This window comes from Leptonotus elevatus, chromosome 4 (genome assembly GCF_054856555.1).
Source record: "Leptonotus elevatus isolate MCC_2025b chromosome 4, RoL_Lele_1.0, whole genome shotgun sequence".
Taxonomy (NCBI): Eukaryota; Metazoa; Chordata; class Actinopteri; order Syngnathiformes; family Syngnathidae; genus Leptonotus; species Leptonotus elevatus.
The window spans coordinates 26,697,652-26,723,944 of record NC_141242.1 but is presented as its reverse complement, the minus strand read 5'-3'; the positions used below and the strand labels follow the sequence as shown (position 1 = coordinate 26,723,944).

General features: G+C 43.1%; 2 protein-coding genes across 6 annotated transcripts in view; one reads left to right on the top strand and one right to left on the bottom strand.

Annotated features, from left to right (window-relative positions):
* The window catches only part of LOC147176413 (ELKS/Rab6-interacting/CAST family member 1-like), a 37,388-nt gene extending 15,017 nt beyond the window's left edge, over positions 1-22,371 (top strand). For 2 of the 5 annotated variants that reach the window (XM_086073462.1, XM_086073463.1), the window contains 16 exons: positions 3,529-3,603; positions 3,690-3,845; positions 4,049-4,216; positions 5,659-5,826; positions 6,080-6,217; positions 6,657-6,797; positions 7,039-7,179; positions 7,309-7,502; positions 10,165-10,300; positions 10,379-10,510; positions 10,702-10,758; positions 11,960-12,120; positions 12,331-12,478; positions 13,703-13,798; positions 17,233-17,418; positions 17,599-22,371. In XM_086073462.1, the coding sequence (XP_085929588.1) occupies positions 3,529-3,603; positions 3,690-3,845; positions 4,049-4,216; positions 5,659-5,826; positions 6,080-6,217; positions 6,657-6,797; positions 7,039-7,179; positions 7,309-7,502; positions 10,165-10,300; positions 10,379-10,510; positions 10,702-10,758; positions 11,960-12,120; positions 12,331-12,478; positions 13,703-13,798; positions 17,233-17,418; positions 17,599-17,736 (2,235 nt within the window). In that variant the 3' untranslated portion in view covers positions 17,737-22,371. Of the gene's footprint in view, positions 1-3,528; positions 3,604-3,689; positions 3,846-4,048; positions 4,217-5,658; positions 5,827-6,079; positions 6,218-6,656; positions 6,798-7,038; positions 7,180-7,308; positions 7,503-10,164; positions 10,301-10,378; positions 10,511-10,701; positions 10,759-11,959; positions 12,121-12,330; positions 12,479-13,702; positions 13,799-13,957; positions 14,042-17,232; positions 17,419-17,598 lie in introns of those variants that run through there. The other 3 variants (XR_015094582.1, XR_015094583.1, XM_086073464.1) reach the window with 3 other exon arrangements.
* Positions 22,372-22,816: 445 nt separating this feature from the next.
* On the bottom strand, positions 22,817-25,762 carry LOC147176412 (F-box/LRR-repeat protein 14-like). Its single transcript, XM_086074774.1, has one exon. It carries the CDS (start codon positions 25,123-25,125, stop codon positions 23,914-23,916), a length of 1,212 nt encoding a protein of 403 aa, XP_085930900.1. The 5' UTR covers positions 25,126-25,762; the 3' UTR covers positions 22,817-23,913.
* Between the last annotated feature and the right edge of the window lie 531 nt (positions 25,763-26,293).

The window sequence follows — 26,293 nt, the reverse complement described above, 5'->3', positions numbered from 1 at the left end:
TACCCCTTTTTGGAATCCTTGGAGGGTGTGCTGGAGAGCGTTCCCCCTGGGGGACTTAAACGCTCACGTGGGCAATGACAGTGAGACCTGGAGGGGCGTGATTGGAAGGAACGGCTCCCCTGATCAGAACCCGAGTGCTGTTCTGTTATTGGACTTTTATGCTCGTCACGGATTGTTTGATAATAAACACCACGTTCAAACATAAGGGTGTACATATGTGCACTTGGCACCAGGACACCCTTGGCCGCAGTTCGATGATCGACTTTGTAGTCGTGTCATCAGATTTGCGGCCGCATGTTTTGGACACTCTGGTGAAGAGAGGGGCGGCGCTGTCAACTGATCACCACCTGGTGGTGTGTTTGCTCTGATGGTGGGGGAAGATGCCGGTCAGACCTGGTAAACCCAAACGTATTGTGAGGGTTTGCTGGGAACGTCTGAAAGAGTTTCAGCGCCCACCTCCGGCAGAACTTCTCCCTTGTCCTGGGGGAAGTGGGGGACATTGAGTCCGAGTGGACCATGTTCCGCGCCTCCATTGTCAAGGCGGCCGATCGGAGCTGTGGCCGTAAGGTTGTCGGTGCCTGTCGTGGCTGCAATCCTCGTCAAGCTGAAGGAGGAGTCCTATTAGGCCTTTTTGTCCTGTGGGACTCCGGAGGCAGTTGACAGGTACCGGCTGGCCAAGTGGAATGCAGCTTCAGCGGTCGCTGAGGCAAAAACTCTGACATGGGAGGAGTTCGGTGAGGCCATGGAAAACGACTTCCGGACGGCTTCGAGGAAATTCTGGTCCACCATCCAGCTTCTCAGGAGAGGAAAGCAGTGCACCATTAACACTGTGTATAGTGGAGATAGGGTGCTGCTGACCTCGACTCGGGACGTTGGGAATTGGTGGGGAGAATACTTCGAAGACCTTCTCAATTCCACCGACACGTCTTCCGTTGAGGAAGCAGAATCTGGGGACTCTGAGGTGGGCTCTCCTATCTCTGAGGACGAAGTCACTGAGATGGTTGGAAAGCTCCTTGGTGGCAAGGTCCCGGGGGTGGATGAGATCCGTCCGGAGTTCCTAAAGGCTTTGGATGTTGTGGGGCTGTCGTGGTTGACACGCCTCTACAACATCGCGTGGACATCTGGGACAGTGCCCCTGGATTGGCAGACTGGGGTGGTGGTCCCCCTTTTTAAGAAGGAGGACCGGAGGGTGTGCTCCAACTATAGAGGGATCACACTCCTCAGCCTCCCTGGTAAGGTCTATTCAGGGGTGCTGGAGAGGAGAGTCTGTTGGGAAGTCAAATCTTGGATTCAGGAGGTGCAGTGGGGTTTTCGTCCCGGCCGTGCAACAGTGGACCAGCTCTACACCCTTGGCAGGGTCTTCGAGGGTGAATGGGAGTTCGCTTAACCGGTCTACATTTGTTTTGTGGATTTCGAGAATGCGTTTGACCGTGTACCTCAGGGAGTCTTGTTGGGGGTGCTTCGGGAGTACGGGGTACCGAGCCCCCTGATACGAGCTGTTCGGTCCCTGTACGACCGATGTCAGAGTTTGGTCCGCATTGTCAGCAGTAAGTCGGATTCGTTCCCAGTGAGGGTTGGACTATTTCTATTCATAGCTATTATGGACAGAATTTCTATGCGCAGCCGAAGCGTTGAGGGGTCCGGTTTGGTGGCCTCAGTATAGCATCTCTGCTTTTTGCAGATGATGTGGGGCTGTTGGCTTCATCAAGCCGTGATCTCCAACTCTCCCTGGAGCAGTTCGCAGCAGAGTGTGAAGGGGTTGGGATGAGGATCAGCACCCCAAATCCGAGACCATGGTCCTCAGTCGGAAAAGGGTGGCGTGCTCTTTCCGGGTCGGGGATGAGATCCTGCCCCAAGTGGAGGAGTTCAAGTATCTTGGGGTCTTGTTCACGAGTGAGGGCATTAGGTATCGGGAGATCGACAGGCGGATCGGTGGAGCGTCTGCAGTGATGCGGGCTCTGTATCGGTCTGTGGTGGTGAAGGAACTGAGCCAAAAGGCAAAGCTCTCGATTTAAAGGTCAATCTACGTTCCTTCCCTCACCTATGGTCACAAGCTGTGGGTCCTGACCGAAAGAACAAAATCCCGGATACAAGCAGCGGAAATGAGTTTCCTGTGCAGGGTGTCCGGGCTCTCCCTTAGAGATAGGTGAGAAGCTCTGTCATCCAGGAGGGACTCAGGGTCGAGCCGCTGCTCCTCCGCGTGGAGAAGAGCCAGTTGAGGTGGTTCCGGCATCTTGTTCAGATGCCTGATGGACGCCTCCCTGGAGAGGTGTTCCGGGCATGTGCCACCAGCGGGAGGCCCTGGGGACGACCCAGGACACGCTAGAGAGACTATGTCTCTCGGCTGGCCTGGGAACGCCTTGGGATCCCGCCGGAGGAGCTGGTTGAAGTGGCTGGGGACAGAAAAGTCTGGGTTTCTCTCTTAAAGCTGCTGCCCCTGCGACTTGACCCGGGATAAGCGGTAGTAAATGGATGGATGGTTTGAACCACTATTGTTCTAAACCAGTGGTTCTCAACCGCAGTCCTCGAATACCCCTATTCAGCCTGTTTTCCATGTCTCCCACAAGCAAAACAGGTGTTTCAAATGATCAGCTAATCAGCAATCTCTGCATGAAGCTTGATAATGATCCTCAGTTGTGTTGGCTGGAGACATGTAAAACAGGCTGGTTAGGGGTACTCAAGGACTGGGGCTGAGAATCAGTGTTCTCGACCAGGGGTAGGCAACCATGGTCCTCGAGAGCCACAGTCCTGCGTGTTTTAGATGTCTCCCTACTCCAGCACAGGTGAGGATCATTATCAGGCTTCTCCAGAGCTTGGTGATGAAATGATCATATAAATTACCTGTGTCGGAGGAGGGAGACATCTAAAATACGCAGGACTGTGGCTCTCTCTGCGACTGAGTTGCCTACCTCTGGTTCTCAGCTCCGGTCCTCGAGTACCCCTATACAGCCTGTTTTTCATGTCTCCTACAGCCAACACAGCTGAGAATCATTATTAGGATTCATGCAGAGCTTGCTGATTAGCTGATTGTTTGAAACACCTGTGTTGGCTGTGGGAGACATGGAAAACAGGCTGGATAGGGGTACTTGAGGACCACGGTTGAGAACCACTGCCCTAGATGATAAACATATAAAAAGATGTCATCTTGAGATAATAAATAAAATAAGACAATCAAAACAATGTGGATGTGCTGTTCCATTTTTTTTTAGCTTCCTAAAACATTGCCACGGTATCATTAGATACATAAAATCAAGTGAGGCAGACTCTGGTGCCAAAAATGTTTCAATCAATACCTTTATATTATTGTCTATAGGGCAATGAAAACTCATTACACACCTTTATCATAAATACCGCTGCTACTATTTCCACTTTATCCACCTGTCTTTGTGCCTACTAAATACTGCTTATTGTTTGTATAGTATTGTGCTTTTTAAAATTTTATTAAAGGTTATAAATTATGTGGATATTGTGGTTTCTATTTTGTAATTTCTTACACAGGATTGTTTAGTAAATCTTGTCTATCAACAGGAGCTGCATCGTAGATATGAGGGTACCCCAGAGTCAACCAAAACTAAGGCTTTACAGACAGTCATTGACATGAAGGTGAGGACTTTGCATCAGAAGTACTATACCTGAATTGTGTGGATCCTGTCAAGCCACTTGCGTTAGAGCACCTTCATCACCCTCAGGATGCAAAGATCAACTCTATGGAACGAAGTTTGAGGGACATGGAGGAGGAACTGCTCATGATGAAGTCTAATGGACTTCTGAGCTGTGAGGAGCGTCAGGAGGAGATGAAGCAAATGGAGGTCTACCGCAGCCACACCAAGTTCATGAAGAGCAAGGTCAGACAAATTCTGAGTTTCTTGGTGCGGGAAATTAAATTAGCAGAGTTTAAGGAGGCGAGTTGCACAATTCTGGGAAAGTTAGAAATGTTCCATAGGTACTGTATTAACAGGAATTTAAGTAAATTTACCATTGAAACGGGAAATTTTCCAACCGTTTGCAACCCTAAGGAGTTGTTGTTGAATTTCGTCTCCACTCATAGATGGAGCAGGTGAAGCAAGACCTCTCTAGGAAGGACACTGAGCTCCTGGGCCTGCAGACAAAATTGGAGACACTCACCAACCAGTTTTCAGACAGCAAACAGCACATTGAAGTCCTCAAGGAGTCTCTTACTGCTAAGGAGCAGAGGGCTGCCATTTTACAAACAGAGGTACAGCACAATCACATTCAAAACACTGGATGGATGGATGGTGAGCAAATTAGATTGTCACAGGCAGCAGCAGTATTCATAATGGAACTTTCACAAACCACGCCCTTAGGTCTGTTAAGTTTTCTCCCCTCCATTGGAGTTGTTGGAAAACGATCTAAACAGTTATAACTAAATCAAAAGTTATAATTAAATCTGGGCAGAAGACTGTCAACAGAGTTCATTGTAAAATCGATCCACAAAACTCTTGTCAGCTTCAATAGAACAAGACCAAACAAAGTTGTGGATGTCCAACAAGCAAAATAGTGAAGCGATGTACCAATAAGATTGTGTAAATCGGACATGAGGAATCCACAAAGTGGAGCGATGTCTTCAATAGAGATCTGGTCGTCACGTGACTATGTGGCAGGAAAGTTGTGGCGCAGCGTTAATGGACTACAATGGCGAGGAAGGCTAAAACTTGCGTTTATCCGTCCTTTCCGCCCAAGAGCATTGACAGTCACTTTGGTGAAAAGGACATGATATACATGCGGGAGGTGGACAGGTTGGATTGCCGATGGAGTGTCAGGAGTGCCTTTTTTTCCTTCAATTCAGCGACTCTGTTACGTGGAATTTATGGATCATAACTGCCAAAATTAAAAGTAAATACATGACTAAATAAAAATAAAAAATACAAGTGAAAATAAAAACTTATATAAAAATATAATTCAAAAATTTTATACTAAAAATACATATAAATGGGAGGGGGAGAGAGAGAGAGGGAGGAGAGAGAATAGATATATAGAGGGAGAGGGAGGGAGAATATATAGATAGAAACTGTGTGTGTGTGTGTATGTATATACTGTGTGTGTATGTATGTATATATATAGCCCCTAAATAAATACAAATACTTAAAAAAATTGATTCAAAAATAAATATAAAAATTAAGCTTGAAATAAATACAAAAATAAAATAAATATATAAATAGAATTAAATATCAATCAATAAATAAAAAACGCTCTGCTCTCACATTTATTTCATGGTGCAGACGCTCTGTCAGGTCGAAATGTTGTTCAAATGAGGGAGCGGTCCTCAGCGTGTCTTCGGTTGGGCTTTGTATTTATTTATTTATTTAGGTATATATATATATATATATATATATATATATATATATATATTGTTGTTGTTTTCATTTCCATTTATATTTATTTTTTGTATGTCATTTATGAATTATATATTTTTTATCAGTTTTTATTTATTTATTTAGTCTTTTTATTTATAAATTTTTTGGGGGGAGAATGCTTTATCCTTTTTTTTGCCTTTTCTCCTTGTGGCACCTGGTCCACAACAGCTGTCTATCATTGTTAAAGTGTGGCGTTTTCCGTTTACTCAAAGTGGAATGCGTGGCGCCAACGTCCGGATCTTTATTACAGCCTGTAATAAGTGTTTTATTTTTTCCTGGTCAGGTGGATGCCTTGCGTCTGCGCTTAGAAGAGAAGGAGGCCACTCTGAATAAGAAGAGCAAGCAGATCCAAGAAGTGTCCGAAGAGAAAGGCACGCTCAGTGGAGAGATCCACGACCTCAAGGACATGCTTGAGGTGAAGGAGCGCAAAGTCAACGTGCTTCAGAAGAAGGTGAATCTTTAATCTTTCTTTTTCTCTAAACTTATTCTTCCAAGTTCCGCATACAGAAAGATGGAGGGACCACTGTTCACCTTAAAATTATTAAACACACTAGAAATAATCTATCAAGCAATTATTTTATTGTTTGTAGTTTATTTTCACACAAAAATGGACCGCATGCCGCAAATGTCCCCAATAGTTTAGACACCCCTGTTTCTACACCTTTGAGTGATTCCGTGGCTGGCTTTATATGTGTTCTCTCAAGATTGAGAACCTGCAGGAGCAGCTTAGGGACAAGGAGAAGCAGATGAGCAGTCTCAAGGAGAGAGTCAAGTCTTTGCAAGCTGACACGTCCAACACAGACACTGCCCTCACCACGCTGGAGGAGTCTCTTGCAGAAAAGGTAACAGATGAATGCCTTAATATATACACCTGTACACTCTGCAGATGAGTAAATAAACACCCTTCCGCTTTATGAATGTGCTTTTGTATAATGTATTAATACATGAAGTGTGAGTTAGGGATTGAATCAAATAGACCAGGACTGTTATTTGTTATTGACCACCCCCAAAAAAATAACAATTTTTTTGGTACCAGAGCATATATGCCCCAAATGTACGACATTATCCAGGTGGGAATGTTTGCATGACAATTTAAAAAATATAAATGACATCATTGATTAGTTAACATTGACTCGACGATCCTCACCTGAGTGAAAATCCAAGAGTTTATATTGGCATTAACATTGCCTGGTGGGTGACTGGAGCCCTTGTTCATTTTAAAAGCCATATACAATATATTTTTATACATGGATGTCTGAAGTGTGTTCATGTTTGTGGTAGGAACGAATCATAGAGCGATTAAAGGAGCAGCGAGACAGAGACGACCGAGAGAAGACGGAGGAGTTGGAGTGCACGAAGAAGGAGCTGAAAGTGCTGAAGGAGAGGCTGAGCTTATTGCAGGGAGACCTGTCAGATAGAGAGGTGAGAATCATTCAATTCTAAATACAGTTCATCTCTAAGTCTCTTCGATTGTGAGTCGAGGTTGCTGTGTTAGTTTAAAGGAACTATTTTGCCAGGATGACCCATTTTTCATTCAAAAACTGTCTTAATGCATTTTTAAATCGGAAGGATTGCACTATCTTGCATTTTCAATGTTATCAATTTATTTTGGAGAAATCAGTAAATAACTATTCTGGTACTTCCTCTACTTCATTGTGCTCAGACATCTCTGCTGGACCTGAAGGAACATGCGTCATCGCTGGCCTCCTCTGGCCTGAAGAAGGACTCCAAACTAAAAAGTCTGGAGATCGCCCTCGAGCAGAAGAGGGAGGAGTGCCTCAAACTGGATAACCACCTTAAAAGAGTAAGCCTTCTCGCCGCTGGCATGCCATTCAAAACACTCTTTTGAGGATACTGTTTCATATAATGAGAAGATGACAGCCCACAGCAAAAATGCATCACATCCCGCTCTTCTCTGTCCTCTCATTTCCAGGCTCAGAATGCAGCTCTGGGGGCTCAGGCCAACACAGAGCTTGCGGAGCGCATTAAAAGCTTGGAACAGGAAGTGGCCCGCCACAAAGAGGATTCTGGGAAGGCACAAGCCGAGGTGGACCGCCTACTAGAGATCCTGCGGGAAATGGAAAATGAGAAAAATGACAAAGACAAGAAGATCAACGAGCTGGAGGGGTGGGTATTTTGTTGTCTCTTAAATTGTCTTCCATTAAGTTACTGAGGGAAAACATACAATTAGGGACAAAAAACATTAGGTACATCCTCATAATCCATTTAGAGCTGTTGCCAGGGCTGGGGGAGATAATTCAATATCAAATTGTGTCATGATAGACAGGTGATCAATGTCAATACTAGGAAATACATTAGATAGAATATTGGGGTGGGGGGCTGAGGGGGGGGGGGGGGCGATTGGAATTGCAGGCATTCTCTGCAGGGTGCAGCCAGAGGCTACACGGTATGGCGTTAGATTTCCTGGGATTTACGTCCCATGGTGAGTTCATCATTGCCCTCCCAACAGGCCGACTCTCAGTGAAGATATGAGGATCCATTGTCCTCTTCAGCCGTAATCGTATATTTTGACAGAGTCCGGGCTGGGATTCGAGCAGCAGTCACAATAATTTATAATTTACAAGACATATTCTGGCCTGAAGGGGCAAGAAGTCCCGTAGAACAAAGAGATGCACTGGTTTTTATAACCTTTCTAGATCCATGCCCAAACTTTTTTCTTTTTTTTTTAGGGCATAACATCTTAAACTTTATTGGCTACTCCAAAACATGGTACACTCCTACTTATCAGCATTATTATTCATATAGATTTATGTGGCCACTAGAGTGCGCCACAGGCTTACTGTTAACTTTGTGTTTTATCATTTTTTGACCATTGGGGGGCACTGTGGGTCCACGGACCTTTGCTGAACTTGAGCTCACTTGAACTGACAGAGCTAGCCAGCTCACGTGCAGCTGCATGATCGAAAATTTTGTGGATAAGACGTTTCACCTGCTGGTGGCGGGCACTGCCTCTTTCCTTCGACCTGCTTAGCAAGTTTTTTGACAAGATACTCATTGTTAGAAGGACAGTTAAATAATTTTGAACAGGCTACAGTTATAATTTTCCCGAAACAAGTGGGCCGATGCGCTTCGTACAAGTCTATTTGCAGAATGTTCCATGCTGTTCCAATACACGCGGCCTCAGGAAGAACACACTTGTTGCAGACTACTAATACAATGTGGTAAACATAAGATAGCTCTCAAACGACGCACATAATGTCACAGGATACCTTTAAATTAGCATAGATGGCTGAATGAAAACACATAAATTTTATATTGTCCTAATTTGTACATGCCCTCTTTTAATTCTCACTTGCCTTTTCAATGGAAATCCTTCATCCTGACAGTTTGGTCTCCAGGTTAGTACATGTCCTTATGTATTTGCTTCATCTTTTTCATCATTCACCACAATTAATCCTTTGTTGTTGTTTTTTTATCTTGCCAAAACACTTTTTTGTTTGCAGCAATGCACTGTATTGCATGTAGCACTTCTACATTTTGTATTAGGTGTGCATGTTAACTTACGGTCTGCATGTAAATGCGTTGTGACAACATGGGAAACTGAACATATTAGCGATACCCTGCAGTGTTGGTTGGAGCTATCTCCTCGTTGAAAAGTCAAAACTCTTAATTCCATTTTTACCTGAAAGTACTAGAGCCGAACTATTGGATATACAGTACCTATTACAAAACCCCAGGTTAAGGTTATTTTTTAGTCCGATGGAATTGCAGTAGTTTGTACCATATTGACAGCGGAAATGCTGAACACGGTGACATACATAAGGGCCACTGTTTTTTGTTTTTGTTTGTAATCTGTGATTATGTACAAGTAGTTTAAAGTTATTGTCAAATCATTAAAATAGCGTTACATCAAAAGGATGCAATATGCAAAGGTAAATTAGACACTGAAATATTAACTGAACCAAATTTTTAGCTGCTATTTGACATGGAAAGCAGGGCTGTACGAAATTCTGAATTAATTGAAAATTACCCATAAATTCTAAATTGAATGATTTTCTTGAATTGTGGTGGCAAATGGGAAGCAGAATTGCAATTGCAATTCAAATTGCAGGAAGTATTGAAATGCCATGAAATTGAAAGACATTCATGATGCAGAATTTAAGTATTCAGTGATCCCTCTCTAATTTGCGGTTTACTAAGTTATCGCGGATTCACTATATCGGAGTATTTGGGTCCACAATTCATGCATTATGGCAGGGGTGGCCAAGTTCGGTCCTCGGGAGCCACTATCCAGCTTGTTTTCCATGTTTCTCTTCTACTAGCACACCTGATTCATGATCAGGACCGTCATCAGGCTTTTGCAAAGCTTGGTGATGAGCTGATCATTAGATTCAGCTGCGCTGAAGGCAGGAGACATGGAAAACAGGCTGCATAGTGGCTCTTGAGAACCAAACTTGGCCACCCCTGCATTATGTGGTGCCTACCAGCAACCCCCACCTCTACTCCTCCTGGATTTACTGTATACCCCCCCCAAAAGAAATTTGCGGAAATTCACCTATCAAAAAGTGAGGGAACACTGTATTTAACAATGAATGAGGTTTGTCACTGATGATCTCTCACGGCACAGTAATATGCCGGCACAATAATATGCCGGCACAAGTCACTGTTTTAGAGACAACCAGTTACTGGGCCGCCCTCTAAATTCGCAAGGGAGGGAAAATGCTCAAATTTGGCCCCATTGTCTTTATGTATGTAGCCTGCTTTAGTTGGCGTTCTCCAAGAATAACCTAGTTGATTTCTTCTCTGTCTCTCTGTTGCCCCACTGTAGACAGATGAAAGACCAGACAAAGAAAGTGGCATCTCTGAAGCACAAGGAGCAGGTGGAGAAAAGCAAGAATGCCCGACTGATGGAGGAGGCTAAGAAGCGGGAGGACAACATGTCTGAGAGCTCGCTGCAGGTGAAGGTGAGGTGTGTGTGTGTGTAAAGTATGTGTGTGACGCTTGGCACGATTCACAAGATTCTCATGCCCGTTGGTTTATAGGACTTTTTGCGTCAGAAGTCGGAGCGCATCGAGGAGCTGGAGGAGGCCTTGAGAGAGAGCGTGCAGATCACAGCAGAGCGAGAGATGGTACTCGCCCAGGAGGAGGCTGCTAGGTCCCTGCAGGAGAAACAGGTATACCCAGTGCTAATGCAAAGAACCTGCATCACACCTCACTATTGACTGGAAGAAAACCAGCCTGGTGGTCATCATCCTTATCTTAAATTGACATTCCTCCTCTTTGCTGGCCACCCACCTCTTCTTTCAGTTCTTTTGTCATTTTTTCTCTCTCCTTCTTCCTTTTTCCGCTACTCACCGCCTGTCAGAAGTACTCACTCAATGCAATGCATGAGTCCAACCTCGCCCACTTAAAGTGGTCTAAGGTATGAGCCCAGTTTGTATGTGTGTGTGAGAATCTCATTCAGAGGTGACAAAGTACCGTGAACAGCAACGCCTTCTGCACACATGCAGCCTGAAAGTAACTCAAATGAGTTATTTATTCTGCAGTGTCCCCCCACATGTTCACATTTCCCTATTCACAAATTATTTTTGGGAGGGGAACATGCCTCAACCTCCTCTTTTTTGCTGAAAAATTCACATTCTCACTCTTTTAGTGCCCTGTCTAATAAAAAAATATTTATTTGCTGCCCTTGCGGTATCTTTGTTCCTAGGAACAATGGTGAATTAAGGACAGGAGCTAAGTTGTGCGTTGCTGACAACTTGTGGCACACATATGCAATTCTAAAGCTTTTTAGGGCATAGTTGGGGAACACTGTATTGTATTGTGTTGGACTTGTTGCTGTCTAATTATCATGTTTGTTTACCTGTTGTTTGACTTTAAAACCACCAGTGAGTACCTACAAATACTCACCGGCCACAACGTCGGGTACACTGGCAAAATCTAACAAGATCCAATAGAATAGCTCTATTGTATTTGTATGGTTGCAGTTTGGACTATGGGGTTTTTAGTAATTTGTCCGAGTTATAGCTACTTCAATGTTCAAAATATTTATTTTAAAAAATATATAATAAAAAAAAAAAAACACTCTTTGTATGATGCAGTCCTGCAAACTACAGCTACTATTTGAAAAATATTGCTTGATACAATTTAGGGCTGTCACAAATGTTTTTTGGTTTTTTTAATCGATTATCCTATTGATTATTTCTTTGATTACTCCGGGAATCATAGAAAGACATAACAATATTCACAGGTGTAAATTCTTTATCCTCTGCAAAAATCTACTACTATTACATCAGTTTACTGAGTCATGGGAAGAGAAAAAATAATTGTGTGACTCCAGCGTTATTTAATGCTGATGAAACTGATCATTATTCAATAGAATATGATGCAGGTGTGCTATTAGATGTAATGAGCTTGTGCTGAGGTACCTATTAAAGTGTCCTGTGAGTGTCTAGAATCAACAAATAACAGGTAAATACAACTTCTACCATCACTGAATGCTACTTCCCCTTCCACTTTCACAATAAATTAGCAGTCCCTGTGTTTTATCAGAGCACCTGGCAAAAATGACAGTTTTCTACATTTTTTTATTAGTTTAACTGTGTTTGTGTGTGTATTTGAAGATGGAGGAGCTGCTCGGGGCCATGGAGAAGGTGAAGCAGGAACTAGAATCCATGCGGGCCAAACTGTCCTCCACCCAGCAGTCTTTGTGCGAGAAGGAGGCCCACCTCACCACCCTGCGAGCCGAGCGCAGGAAACACCTGGAGGAGGTGCTGGAGATGAAGTAAGGATTTACAGACATTGATTAATCAATGTCATCATGTGTTCCCCGACGATATCGCTGGTGATTGAGTGAGTGAGTCTCTATATAGCAGATTTTGACCAATTGGGGGTGGGTCTGGAACAAATCCTTCACTATCAATGTGCGGTCACTGTGTGGCAATTAAGTTGCGTTTTTGGCTTAGGGCTGCTTTTTTCACTCCCACCCTGACAGGCAGGAGGCGCTGTTGGCGGCCATCAGTGAGAAGGATGCGAACATTGCCCTGCTGGAGTTGTCCTCCTCCAAGAAGAAGAAGACCCAGGACGAGGTGTCTTTGTTGAAGCGAGAGAAAGATCGACTGGTGCAGCAGCTCAAACAGCAGGTGAGTGGGACAAATTTGAGATAAATAAGACACTGCCCATATCATAGATTGTAAGTTGACTTTCTTCTCTGCTGGTGTCAGACAACACTCCTTCCATGTTTTTTCACTCTCCGAACACACACACACTCCGTGTGTTGTCAGGTGTAAGGAAAAGCTTTTCTTTTTAGTTTAAATGGTCTTAAGTAGATTCCCACATTGCATTGTGGCCTAAGGTAGAGAGTCCTGGTCGGTTATTGCGCCTTTATAGTGCTTTGAATAGTAAATGATCCTTGTGGTGGATGGCACACGCTAACAGCGGCAGCCAATTTGCATCATAAATTAGTTGCCATAATTATTACAGTTCTGCATCACCACCACCTTCTTTAGTATGCTAAAAAGAAGGTGGCCACCAGCGGTAATGTATGACAACTTTGGCAAATCCCTTTAGTGCATTACCGCCGGTGCAACAAAGGTGGAGGCAATGTACAGAAAGTCAATATGGTTATGGGATTATGGGTGCCACTCCAAGCTTGAATTTTAATTTATTCAAGTCGCACCTGCGTACAAGTCAGAGGACCAGCAAAACTATGAAGAAAAAAGTGTGACTTATAGTCAGAAAATACGATAATACATTTTGTTTTACATTTCACAAACTAATGTACATTAGATATAAAAAAAATAAAGAATACATTTGTCGTTCTTCTCGTTTAATTGGACATAACAGGTGTGGGGGCTTTTTACACTTGTTGAATGGTGCAGTAAGCGAATTATGGTTTTATAAAATTATCTGTGTATGTGATGTACTAAGAATTCAGTTAAAGTGAATAACATAATAAACATTAAATATCCAATGGTGTTTTTTTCCACTAGATTAAAAAAAAAAAAAAAAAAAATTGTCTTAATGTGTTAATTCTCATTAGTTCCGATGCATTTTTCTATCTTTCATGGAATTTTGTTTCCCAAACATTATACTGTATCCATATAAAGTTAAAGGTATCATGCTTCATTATTCAAATAATGAAGACTGTTGTAATAATGTCCTTGCGCTATCTTTCTTAATGTATTGCCAAGGAATCGGGTCAAGATGCTGCATCGGCAGACACTCGAAATAAAATGACTCAGATTCTGGTGCTAAAAACATAATGACCTCCCTATACTGTAATAATTTAGATGGAAAGTGGTGAAAATATCAACACAAAAAATAGATTACTAACTGTTTATATTTTTTCTGTGATTAATGATCAGACTCAGAACCGTATGAAGTTAATGGCAGACAACTATGAAGACGAACACCTGAAGACAGCCCCCGACCAGACAAATCACAAGCCCTCCCCAGACCAGGTAGCGTATTGTGCCTCGGATAACAACCAAGTTTCTGTTCCAGCAACTGCTCCTCTCACTTTAAACAAGATCATCGTGTGCTAGTGCTCAGCTTTGTACACACACTAACCAAATGTCCCTTTCTTCATGCTGCACCTGGCCAACGTTCTGGCCTAACAGGATGATGAGGAGGGTATTTGGGCATAGCCAACATTCTGCCCGCCCCCTCTCTCTTTCTCTCTCTCAGACATTTTGTTCCCAAGGGTGAGCTCGTCTAAAATAACGAATGTGCTTTCCGATTTGTCACTGCACCATTGCACCTTTTTACCAATCTTGCGTTTGTCTTTGTTGTTTTTCTGTTTTATCATATTCCTGTCCTCAGTGATGGTGGTCGTCATCTTTGCCAATCTCAAGTGCTTTTTCGTGGATTATATCCGTGTTTCCCAACCCTTTTTACTAGTGTATTCTCAAAACATTTTTGTCACACCATGAGTACCCCCTGAGCATAATTTTATTTTGTTAACTTAATTTGAACATTTAATTCTTAGGCATTCTTTTTAACTCATAACATAAACATAAAAGTTGCCTTGAAAATAATCACAGTAATGTAAATAAAAAATGTATACATAATTAAACAATATATGCTAATCAGTAATCAGATTAATGAATAAACCACCCTTTGTTATATATAACTCATAACATTTACCACCCAAAACTGGAGCTCCTTTAATATTTATATTACAGCTCTAAAATGACCTTTTGTAAAATATTTGCATAAATAAAAACAGCATTTTTCCCCATTGAACATAATCCATTTCTATAAATGCATTCATTCATGTATTTATTCATTCATTTTCCAAATTGCTTTTTGAACAAAATATAGAATATTTGGTAGCAAAGAAACATATATAATGTTAAATTTAAATAAATGTTACCATCCTTCTTTTGTTGTAATTCTTAGTATTTTTTAGAACAGACCCATGGGCTGCAGTTTACGTTTTCCTGTTATCACTTTTTTGTTTTTTTTAGGACACTGTGCATTAGCATAGCAAAACAATCTTCTTCCCTATTTGGAAGAGGCAGCTCATCCTCCATGCGGAACTTCACGCCCATATCCCCCCAAGCCCACCACCAGCAACTCTGCAAACCCTGCTGCTTAACCCCCCCCCCCCCCCACACACACACACACAAAAAAAAAAGCAGCCAGTATTAGCGGTTATTGGCCCATACCTAAATGAGTCAAATGTTGACAATAAATTATGAAATGTTTTTACTATCCCATGCAATGTGCTCAAATACCCCTGGTTGGGAAACACTGGATTATGTTCATGTGTCTGCATGCACAGCATGAGTGTAATAAAGAGAGAATTAATATCATTGCATTAGACAAAACCATGGTTTTACATTTTGTAAGTCTTTGCCCTCTGATCATTAAGAATTATGGTACAAGAACACTTGACTTTAAAGTAAACAATGACATTGTAGAAAAGTTTCGTTGAAATTAGTATTGACACAAAACAAAATATTCCACTAAAAATAAAATACAATATATCAATGTCATTGTTTTTAAATTTCAAGTTTATTTTTTATTTTTTGACTTTCAACCTAATGGCAGAAGGCAGGAAGCTGAAATTGAAATATTGAGAAACAAAAGCGCTTTCCGTGAACGAGGAACATCAAGTGGAAAAATTAAGACTTCTATTGAAAAACCCATCAAAATATAGTGGTACCTTGAATTACGAGTTAGTTTTTTAGTTTTTTTTATCTTAGTGTTGCAAGTCAAATTTGAGGTACGAGCAAGCTTTATATATGCTGCCACTAGGGTGAAGTAAAAAAATGAATTAAGCAATAATGGCACTACAATGCCCTCACATGTGGACAAGGAGAGACACAGTTGCCCACAAATACAAAAGGAAAATGCTCGCAAGGATCGACTGACTCCCGCTCCTGATGTCACTCACTAGGCCACACCCCTTATAGACACACATCCAACATTTTTAATACAGTATATGCAGTAATTACTTTTTAAAACAATTTTAATTCTATAGATTCTCTTTTATAATGCTTTTCTATGATTATTGCTGTCACTAACGACTTTTTAAAAAAAACGAGTCTCCTATCAATGATTCCATCGATTAATCAATTATTAATTCATACTCATTGTTCCTTATCTTCTGTACATATATGCACATATTACACAAACATCAACAAAATCAGCCTATGCTAAATGATTAACAATCACGATTAGCATTAGCCCTGAATAAACTCAAATCACTTACTTATTGTACTTTTCCCGAAAATCTCTTCATAATCCAACATATGAAAAATACTATTTGATCAAAATATTAAATGGTAATTGGAGTGCACTTAAATAGCACTTTATCTTCATCATATGTTTACTAAGCCTGACATATTCGCTTGTCTCATTCAAACCTATTGAGTTGTTGAAAGCCTATGCAGCATACCCAACCGCACGGAAAGGTTTTTCAAATAACTTAATTTATGCTTCAAGGTCCCGCACTGTCACCCTGATGTTTTTCTTTGATTCCATTCCATTTTAAATCCATAAACGTCATTGTTGTTCTCGCTTATTGTAGCTTTGTACTTGATAATGCTGCTAGCTAATGCTAATCAAGCTAATGGTATTGCGACGCGAGTTCATTTCTAAGGTCTGCCAGCATCCGCGTTTGCAAACTCCCTTACGTCTGTTGTTAAGTGCATTGTGGCCAAGTGGGTCAATTTGGCTCGGTTATTGCACACTTTGGTGGTGTAAAACCGTAGTAATAGTCCTTACGGCAATTGCTGGATGGCTTAGCTTGCATGCTGCTTGGAGGAGTGAAAAAAAATAATTTGGGAATGAGTCTGGCTCTATGTTTAACTTAGATAATAGATACCGACTTTTCTTGTATCTGACGCACGTAGGGCCACCATCTTATGCGTGTTTGGCTTCAATAAATTCATTAAAACTCTATTTCTTCAGCAATTTTGACGCGGATTATTTTGTCACAAACATCAGACATGTAGCGGTGCTAATTTTCTCCCTTTTCAGTCTAAAGAGACCACAAACAAACCCTAGGAAGCATCTTAGTAGTGGTGAATGCCGGTTGGAGTCCGTCAGCAAAGAGTGTCCGTGCAGAAACACGAAATATTGGTACTTCCAGTGTCGCAAATATGTTTTTTAAAATTGGAAAAATAGCTTTAACGCATGCATTTTTGTGTCAACCCATTTTTGTGGTCGTCCCAACCCTAACTATAATACAGGTCAACTTTTCTTAAGAGAGTCAAGGTCCTACTGTCCATAAAATAACGTACGTGTATTTTCCTTTTCGTTTTCACTGCAAAAACACTCCAAATAGTATGTTCATTGCACTCAATGTATTGTGACATTGGTGATTGGTGTCTATCTTGTCATCATGTCCCCCACTTACACCAAATTAACATCTCTCCCCCCACAGATGATAACCCCTGTTGTAGCCCTGTGCCAGAACCGCAGCAAGCTGAAGCTCTACATCGCCCACTTGACTGACCTCTGCTACGACCGCGACCCGAGCATCCTCAGTCAGCTCACGCCACCCGCCCACTACCACCGCAGTGACCCAGACGACTGGGAGGAGGAGCTCCTGAAGATGACGGCGGAACAGGTAGAAGAGGCGCACATAAATTTGTGCGGCTTGAATGTTTGATGTGCTCTTACAGCCGTACGGGAAACTATATGTGTTACTTGAAATGAACATGGAAATAGACAGTAAAAAAAAAGCCAAATCTAATACAGGCAGTAAACTAAATCAATGTCGGTGACCCTTCTGCCTTGCCGTGTCCAGTTGGAGAAGGAGCTCGAGCTGTGCGAGAAGGAGAGCGGCGAGCTGCAGGAGTACGCCAACTGTGTCCTGCAGCAGATCGCCGACTGCTGTCCTGACATCTTGGAGCAGGTTGTTAACGCGCTGGAGGAGTCATGCTGACCCACGGGAGCGGCCCAGGTTTGGTCCTGGCATTCCCCACTGGCGGCCATAGACCCCATTTCACCTCCAACCTTTAGAAGACCCTGCCCACGGGTTTACAACATCACTGGAAGTTTCCTACCAAAACTCACTTGAAAGTGCTTTCCTGTCCCATCTTGACAGCATTTGATTTTTATTTTAACACCTAAAAGAAACAACACAAAATGTAACACACTTTGAGAATACAGTGGAACTTCTATGGTCAAACACTAAAAGCAGTTTTGCCCATTCCAGTCGCAGGTAGCTGCAGCCTCTCTTTGCACATTTGGAGTGATGGCAGGCTACACAACCTCGCCTACTGCCCGAAGCCAGCTGGGATAGGCTCCAGCGCCCCCCGCGACCCTTGTGAGGACTAAGCGGTTAAGAAAATGGATGGATGAATGGGTAGGGTAGACACTGATTGTTTATCAGCCAATGGCAGGGTATATACAAGCATTCACACTCACATTCACACTTGAGGACAATTTACAGTCTTCAAAGAACCTAACATGTTTGTTTTTGGAATGTAGAAGGAAGCAGGAGCATGGGAAGAGCATAAAAAAATAGACACAGGCACGACTTGACCTCAATACCCTCTCGACTGTGAGGCAGATGTAATAATCACTACACAACTGTGTTGCCAAGTCAAATGCAATTGAATACATTTCCAAAATTTGAATAAACACCATTGGGAATAATGGCCAATACATTCAAGAATAAAAACTACAGTCTTTCCTGGATAAGGGCCGGTCTCCATTTACTATGAAGGTGTATGTGGCAGCAATTTCTGCTCAACACGCTAGAGTCAAACGGCACGGTGGGGAGCCGTGACTTGGTGTTGCTGTTCCTTAGGGGGTCTCTGGAGCGTCATCCCTGCTCTGCACCTTGAGTTCTGGCGCGGGATCTGCATTTGGTTCTGGACGGCCTGTGCTGGCCTCCCTTTGATCCCCTGGCAGAGGCGGCCCTTCTGTGGGTGTCATGCAAGACTGCACTCTTGCTAGCCATTACCTCTGTGAAGTCTGTTAGCCCTGCGTGCCTGCAGTGGCAACTGAATGGAACACCGCTGTCATTCCCAAGCTCTTGTCTGGCTCTCATTTTAAGCAGCCTCGACGGCTTGCGCGGATTTGTACTTCCTTCAGGTGAAGGTGGGGACAGGCCGGAGCTCTTGTGTCCTATGAGAGCCTTGCAATGCTACATTGGCGCTACGGCGGGCATTTGTATGTCTTCTCAGATTTTTGTTTGTTATGGAAGTCCTGCCAAGTGCTCCGCCCTCTCCAAACAGCTCTTAGGGTCGTGGATACCATTCGCCATTCCTACCTGGTGACGGGCCGCCCCCTGCTGTCGAGGGTGCGTTGTCACTCTACCCGGAGCGTTGCCAGGTCTTGGGCCGCCGTGAGAGGTGTTCCTCTGGAAGGTATCTGTGCTGCTGCCTCGTGGGCGGCGCCTAGTACTTTCTACAGGTTCTATAGCGTGGATGTCGCCTCTCCCCATCCACTGGGCATGCTTTTCGGTCCTGCTGGGGCCTCTCAGTGAGTTTTGTGTCTGGGATTACTTGTGACTACGTCTCTATTAGTTATTCAGTGCTTGAAGCACCGCCATCTGGCGTTAAGGAGAGACGAAATAGAATGAAAGTTACGACTGTAACCACGATTCTATGAGTCCCGGATGGCCGCCAGAAGGTCCTGTCACTCGGAATCCTTGTGCTCAGGCAAAACGATTTTGTAGGAAACGAACCTCTGGTGACACCGGAATTTATGCCCTTCTAAGGTCACCCAGGGGTCACAGGTGACTATTTTGTATGAATAATGAATAACTCAAACTTGGCATGCGTGAAGGGAACATTCAGTGCTTAAAGCACCGCCATCTGGCGGTCGTCCGGGACTCATAGAACCGTAGTTAGCATTACCAGTAATTCAGTTATTCTTTTGCATACCACTAAAGGGAGACGTACACATACCACTCTTGAGGAATCACTAGCGAAGTGTTGTGAAAAGCCAAACTAATAGAACACACCCAGTACATTTCTAGGAAGCTACCCTGAGGTCTCACACATTCAAAGGCTATGATCAAATTCTAAACTTAGGGCAATTTATGAGGTGGGTTTCCCCCAAAATTGTAGTAACATTCCAGTTCCACTATATTGGAATATCACACTTGAGCACAAAGTCTGAAAGTTTACTGCAGGCATACCTCTGTGAATTGAGGCAATCACAGTGGAATCGAGCACAGTTCTGTCGCATGTTTATCAACCTTTAAAGGAAAAAGGGCTTCATTGGTTGTTCACGTGGGGCAGGAAAGCACTCGATCTGGGGGGAACCGTGGGAGTCCGAATTCCCTCCTTAGTGGACTCCAAACTGCTGGTGGGAAAATTGTTTCATCTCTGAGCTGCGTGTCTTTGGGATTAGATCTTTTGGGAATTGTGATTTGGGGGGGGGGGGGGGGCATAAAGAGGAGTCCTGCTCTGAAGTCATTTTAAAGGAGACATATTATGCCTTTTTTTTTTCAATTTAAAAAGTGTCTTAATACTCTCTGACATTCTTTGGTCTAAATACATAATTGATAAAGAAAAAGCGCATTGTTACTACCTCCATGGCCGCTGCTGATTTAGTGGCGTAGAAGAAGAAAGTTGATTTGGTGTTGCGCTGCTCTTTAAACTAGAAAGTCAAGGCACCACAGCATTTCTATACAAGTCATTCAAAAGTCCCTTTTCATAATATGTCTCCTTTAACGTAATGATGAGAGGGCCAATTAACACATTCTTTATTCTGTTATTCTGTCAATGGTTTTGCACATGGCGTTCACTTGTTGTGAGGTATGCAATGATTCTTTGGAGAACATTCTAGTGGCCTTGGAGTATGTACGGGAGGTTGGGGGGGGGGGGTTAACAGTATAGTGGACCTTGCCCAGGGATGCATTTATTTTTCTGTACTATTGGTGCTATCAAGGCATGATTTGTTCCTGTGAGCTATTCAAGTTTCTAATGGATGTGAAAAGGCCCAAAATGTTAAGTCAGCCAAATGCAAAAAGTAAGCAACGGCTCCCCTAATTGTGTTCAGTGTTCTCTTCAGGGCTCTTTAATTAGACTTTTTAAGATCCGTTTGTAAATAAAGTGATATTTAACACGTGCCGTGACTGAATTTGAGGTAAGTGGGCCATGTTGTGCATTCTTTTTGGAGATTTTCAAAAGAAGAGCAAAAAAATAAGCAGTGCCGTTGTCTACTTTTGTCACAGACAAAACGTGTGTGTGTGAGTACTGCTGACTTAAGTATGGAGAGTCTTCTATAGAAATATATGAATATAAATGCATAAATATGTATAAATGTTAACTGTATGGCTATACATTGAATGTTTGCACAGAATCTCGAGAAGTGAGCAGCTCTGGACAGAGAGTTGAGTTTGTGTCGCCTGGGAAAAGAAAATGTCTCGAATCCACGTGATTGTGTGATGGTGAAAAAGTACTTTTTGCCGTTTTGTTTTGAACAATTTAGTGTTGTCATCAAGGTCCATGTAAGCCTGACATAACATCAAGCTCTTCAGATACAGTGGCACCTCCGTAGTCACAGTGCCCCCAAAAGTGGTACACTTTAGACTTCAAACTAAACCATTATGATGTATGTTTTGCTTTTTCTTTGGCTTTCTTTTGGGCTGCAGTGATTAATTGAATAACTCGAATTATTTCATTACAATTTTTTTTTAAAAATCTCTGACTCAGAGCTTCATACACAAGCATTGCTGATGGCCAAAACTCATTAAGTCACTCAACACACAGACTTGCTAACAGGTTATCCAGCTAACAGCCAGCCATCTCTACATCTCAGTTGCTGACACCCATGTCACTCACCAGGCAAGGCACCGCCTTTTAAAGCTTTACACATTCAAAGTCTCAGATAGTCTACAGAACTTGAGTATGGCGACCCAAGTGGACAAATATAATAGCTGCACCTTGCTATGTTTGATTAAGCAGGTGTCATTTCTAGCCAATTATTTGATTAATTATTGGGATAATTCGTTGTATACTCAATAGCTGCAGCTGTACGTAGAAAGTATGAAAAAGGTGCAATAAGTACAGAAATGAAATTTAGATTATACAAATTCTTTACAGTAAGTTGTTTGAGTTCCTGGGGTCAGTTTCCCCCCCACTGACAGCTAGTGAAAACATTGCTTGTATAGTTGATGTAATTTTTAAAAAACAAAACACAATTTTACAGTACAGTAATGTGTAGCCTGGTAGAGATTTTCTTCTGGAAAAATGAACTTCACTGTTGGACTTTGTCAGTTCCTCTGTGGGAGGCCTGTGAAGAAAGTGCATCTCCAATCTGGGAAACAACTTTTATGTGAAGTACTTGCTTCATCAGTTGGAAAGTGGACTCAGCGCCACAACGCCAAGTATGTGTATGTATGTTTCCTTTTTGTTCAGCATGTGTGCTTGCATTTGCCTTAATGTCTCTAAGTCTGTTGAGGAATTCATGTCTTTTATTTTTCACTTTTATATTATTCAAAGAATTTATTTTAAAATGTGTTCTGTCTTTGATTTGTTTGTTGCAAAAAGAAAAACCCAGCCATATTTGTGAGTTGTTTGGATTTTGTATGTATGTAAATAAATAAATTATAAGCCTTGTTCCTTTGGTTTTGTAGAATACACACATACACACACGTATATTGTGTGTATATATATACACATCTTTTAAACCCGACCCATAGATGATTGCAGTGGACATGACACATTTGCGTGTCTAAACCAATAAAACATAATTTGGATGTCAACACTTCTGGTTCATGATTGCATCTTAACTAACCAATCGCAAGTTGATTTGCATGATGTTCATGTTAAAAATGTTACATGTTAAGCTTAGTAAGTTTATAACACGTTACAGCCATATTATCCTGACGTCCACTATAACAAATAAAAACATGATAACCCCAATTTTTTTCCATGTTGTTCTTATGTGGAAAAATAGTAAAATATCAGAATTTTTTTTTATTGCCCAGCAGGAAAAATGCAGGTCTAATGGGGTTAAACAGTATATAACACCTTATGTTCAAAAACTGCACATATGCGGGATACAAGTGAAACATTTGCCATCTTTATTCATAAATATCACTACAGTATGAATATAAAACATCTTAAATTACTGTTAGTTGTTTTTAAACAAATACTCTTGGGACTATCGTTGGAAGCTCATGAGGAAAAAATTCACTGATAAACAGGTTGTTGTTTTTTTGCCTCTTTGTTGCATAAAGCCTTTGCAGCAGGCCATAGTACTGTGGCACAGTGAATTTTTTGTGTGGCATCCTCTTGGAAAACTGCCGCCTTTACACAATGTATAAACAACTTCAATTTGAAGTACACAATTTTCCATACAAAAAATATTGCTAAAATACATCAGCCAAATAAGTAAAAATTCCAGTAGCTACGCCAGCCTTAAGAATAAAAAATCCTACCTATCATTACTACCATGATTTTTTTTGTTTAATTTGTATAAAAAGCAGAATTTGGGCTGGAGTTGCAAAAATATGCAATGTCATCATCTAGTACTGAGCTGTAGGCACTGTTGTGTGTTTGGGAGAGGTAGCTAAACAACTGTACACACGATTAAGCCGCTTCAGCCTATCCTCGCTGATTTTTGGCGAGAGGCGGAACACACCCTGGACTGCTCGCCAGCCAATCACAGGGCACATATACAGAAGACAAACAACCTGACATTCACACTTTTGGACAATTTATAGTCTTAAATTAGCATCAACATCCTTTTGTAATGTGGAGAGAAGAAGACATGTGGAGAACATGTAAACTCCACATAGGAAGGCTGGAGCTGAGAGTTGAACCCTGAACATTTGATTGTGAGGCAGATGTGCTAACCACTAGCTCATTGTGCTGCTGAAATGAAAAAGTAGCCACCCATTTTCTATAGTGCTTATAGTCATTGGGGTGACAGGTGAGTTGGGGTATACCCTGGACTGGTGGCCAGCCAATCACGGGGCACACATTGAACAACAACTCACATTCGCACCTTTGGACAATTTGTGTTTTTGGAATGTGGGAGGAAGCAAATGCAAATATGAAGTGTGGAAAGACGGCTCCGGGATTGGCGCCAAGAACCTCTCAACTGCTGAGAACATCTCTCCATTCTCTAGTTTGGTATCTGCGCAAGGTTCCTTTCACCTGACGCGCTCACTGTCCGTCATCTGCCACAAGCCCAGGTTGAGCACTTTGAGGCAGGGCAACTGCGTGATCCTCTCCAGGCCCCTTTTGGTGATCTTGGTGCATCCGTACAAGTCGATGCCCGTCAGCTGGGTCAGGTGGTCGGCAATGAGCTCCAGGCCCTTGTCGGTGATGCGCACACACTGTCCGATGTTGAGCGTCTTGAGCTCGTGCATCTGCCTCACCATGCGGTTGATGCCATCGTCGCTCACGTGGCACGAGCACAGCGACAGCGACTTGAGCCGGTAGAGGCCCTGCGCCATGTACGCCAGGCTCTGGTCGCCGATCTTGTCGCAGAAGGACACGTCCAAGCCCGATAAGCGCAGCGAGCCCATGGCCAGGTGCATGATGCCCGTGTCACTGATGTTGTCGCACGAGCGCAGGTTGAGGCTGCTCAGCTGGCTCATGTGCGACACGTGGACCATGCCGGCATCCGAGATCCCGCCGCAGAAGCTCAGGTTGAGCACCTTGAGCCCACCCAGGCCCTTGGCTACGTGCTTGAGCGACAGGTCGGTGAGCTTCTGGCAGTCCTGCAGGGTAAGCTTCTCCAGCGCCAGGCAGCCCTCGGCCGCGCTGCGCGTCATGCCCGACAGGTGCCCGATGCCCACGTCGGACACGTGGCGACAGCTGCGCAAGTTGAGGCTCTTAAGCCGGTGCAGCCCCCAAGCCACCAGGAGGAGCCCCGTGTTGGTGATGTTGCTGCACCCGCCCAGCTCCAACACCTCCAGATTTTTCAGGTACTGGGCGATGCGGCCCAGGCTGGAGTCGCTGATCTGCTTGCACAGGCTCAGGTTGAGAACCCGCAGCGACGGGATGTCCTGCACGAAGGCGTGGCCCAGCCCGTTGTCCGTCAGGCTGAAGCAGCCGCACAGATTTAAGCTCTCAATGTGGGGCATGCCCTGGATCACGTAGCTCAGGCTGCGCCTCAAGCTGAGGATCTGGACCTTTTTGATGCCCCTGGTCTGCAGGCTGGGAAAGAGGGAAGGGTTGGCCCTGCGTAGATGCAGCTTGGCTTCCACCCCCCGCCACACCGACTTGTGGTAGGACGCGTCTCTCCACGCTGCGCACACTTGGGCCACCCGGCCTTTGTCTTTCACGTCCAAGTAGCTGAAGATAATGGCGAGGATTTCGGGGAAAAGGCACGAAACGTGGGTCTCCATTTCAAACATGAGGAGGGTGAGACAATATGGCCGTTGTTAGCGAGCCCACGGAAAACTATCGCGTTACAGCCTGGAATTCAGTATAAAGCAGTTCATCTCACACTCCTCTTGTTGCCGTTCTATTATAAAAAGGCAGATGAGTCCTGAAGCGGGGGTAATAATTACCAAGCCGGCCAGCGACGCAAATGCCACAGAGCTAGTTAGCATATGTCGGCTAGGCGCCCCGCCAGCCTTACTCGAACAAAGTATGCCGTAGTCCAGCTCATCATACCCGAAAAGACACGCGTTTTCGGCTAGCGGAAATGCAGTACCAATCCATTTTCTCTTAACCCATGATGCTGCAGCTGTGTGACCTCTGGCGGCATTTCCAGTTGCCGGCCCGGAGCTCTATTGACTAACATCGGTTAGCTTCTTGCTAGGCTAACACTAACCTTAAGCCAGCGACACCGAGCGGAGGAAACGGAAGCTACATCCTCACAGCCTGGGAATTGTCACAAGTGGGGATACTGTGGGCACACATTTAAAAAAATCACACGTAGACCGATTTTTTTTTTTTGTAAAGTTAAATAAGGAGACAAATCGGCAATTGTATGCTTAGTGGTCTTGCAGTGAGTCGTGAACCGTATACAGCACAACATAACGATGTCTCGTGGCACCAAGACTGGACGAAAAAAGGCAGTGCAGAGCCTTAGAGGCCTCCAGACTGCAGGGATATATAAAAGAAGAAGAAAGCGAAGAAGCTAAGCTAATTGTTAGCTTATTTGGTCACAAAATACATTGCGGTTGAAACTGTCAACGCAATTTGCTTGCGCATGCGCGGTGTCGATAATTATTTTCGCTAACCTAAAACACACACACACAAAGCCCTTTTGTAAGTTGCTGGTTCTGAAATGCTTGGATTGGATTGTACAATATTTTATTTTATTTTACACCGATAGTGGTTTAGTATATATGTTTCATATGGAGGTAAATATGGTGCAAAAGTTGTACCTGTAAAAAATGTTTTTTTAGTTGCATTAAAAAAAAAATTTACCTGTAGGAAAAAGTATACATTTGTATCTGTAAAAGTCGTGATTTGTACCTGTAAAAAAAAAAAAAAAAGTGTACCTGTGTAAAACTAAATTGTAATAATAATAATTGTACCGGTGAAGAAAAAAACAACAGAACAACAAAAACA

Excerpts from the sequence above, each read along its gene's own strand:
- LOC147176412 (XM_086074774.1), bottom strand. The coding sequence starts at position 25,125 with ATGTTTGAAATGGAGACCCACGTTTCGTGCCTTTTCCCCGAAATCCTC.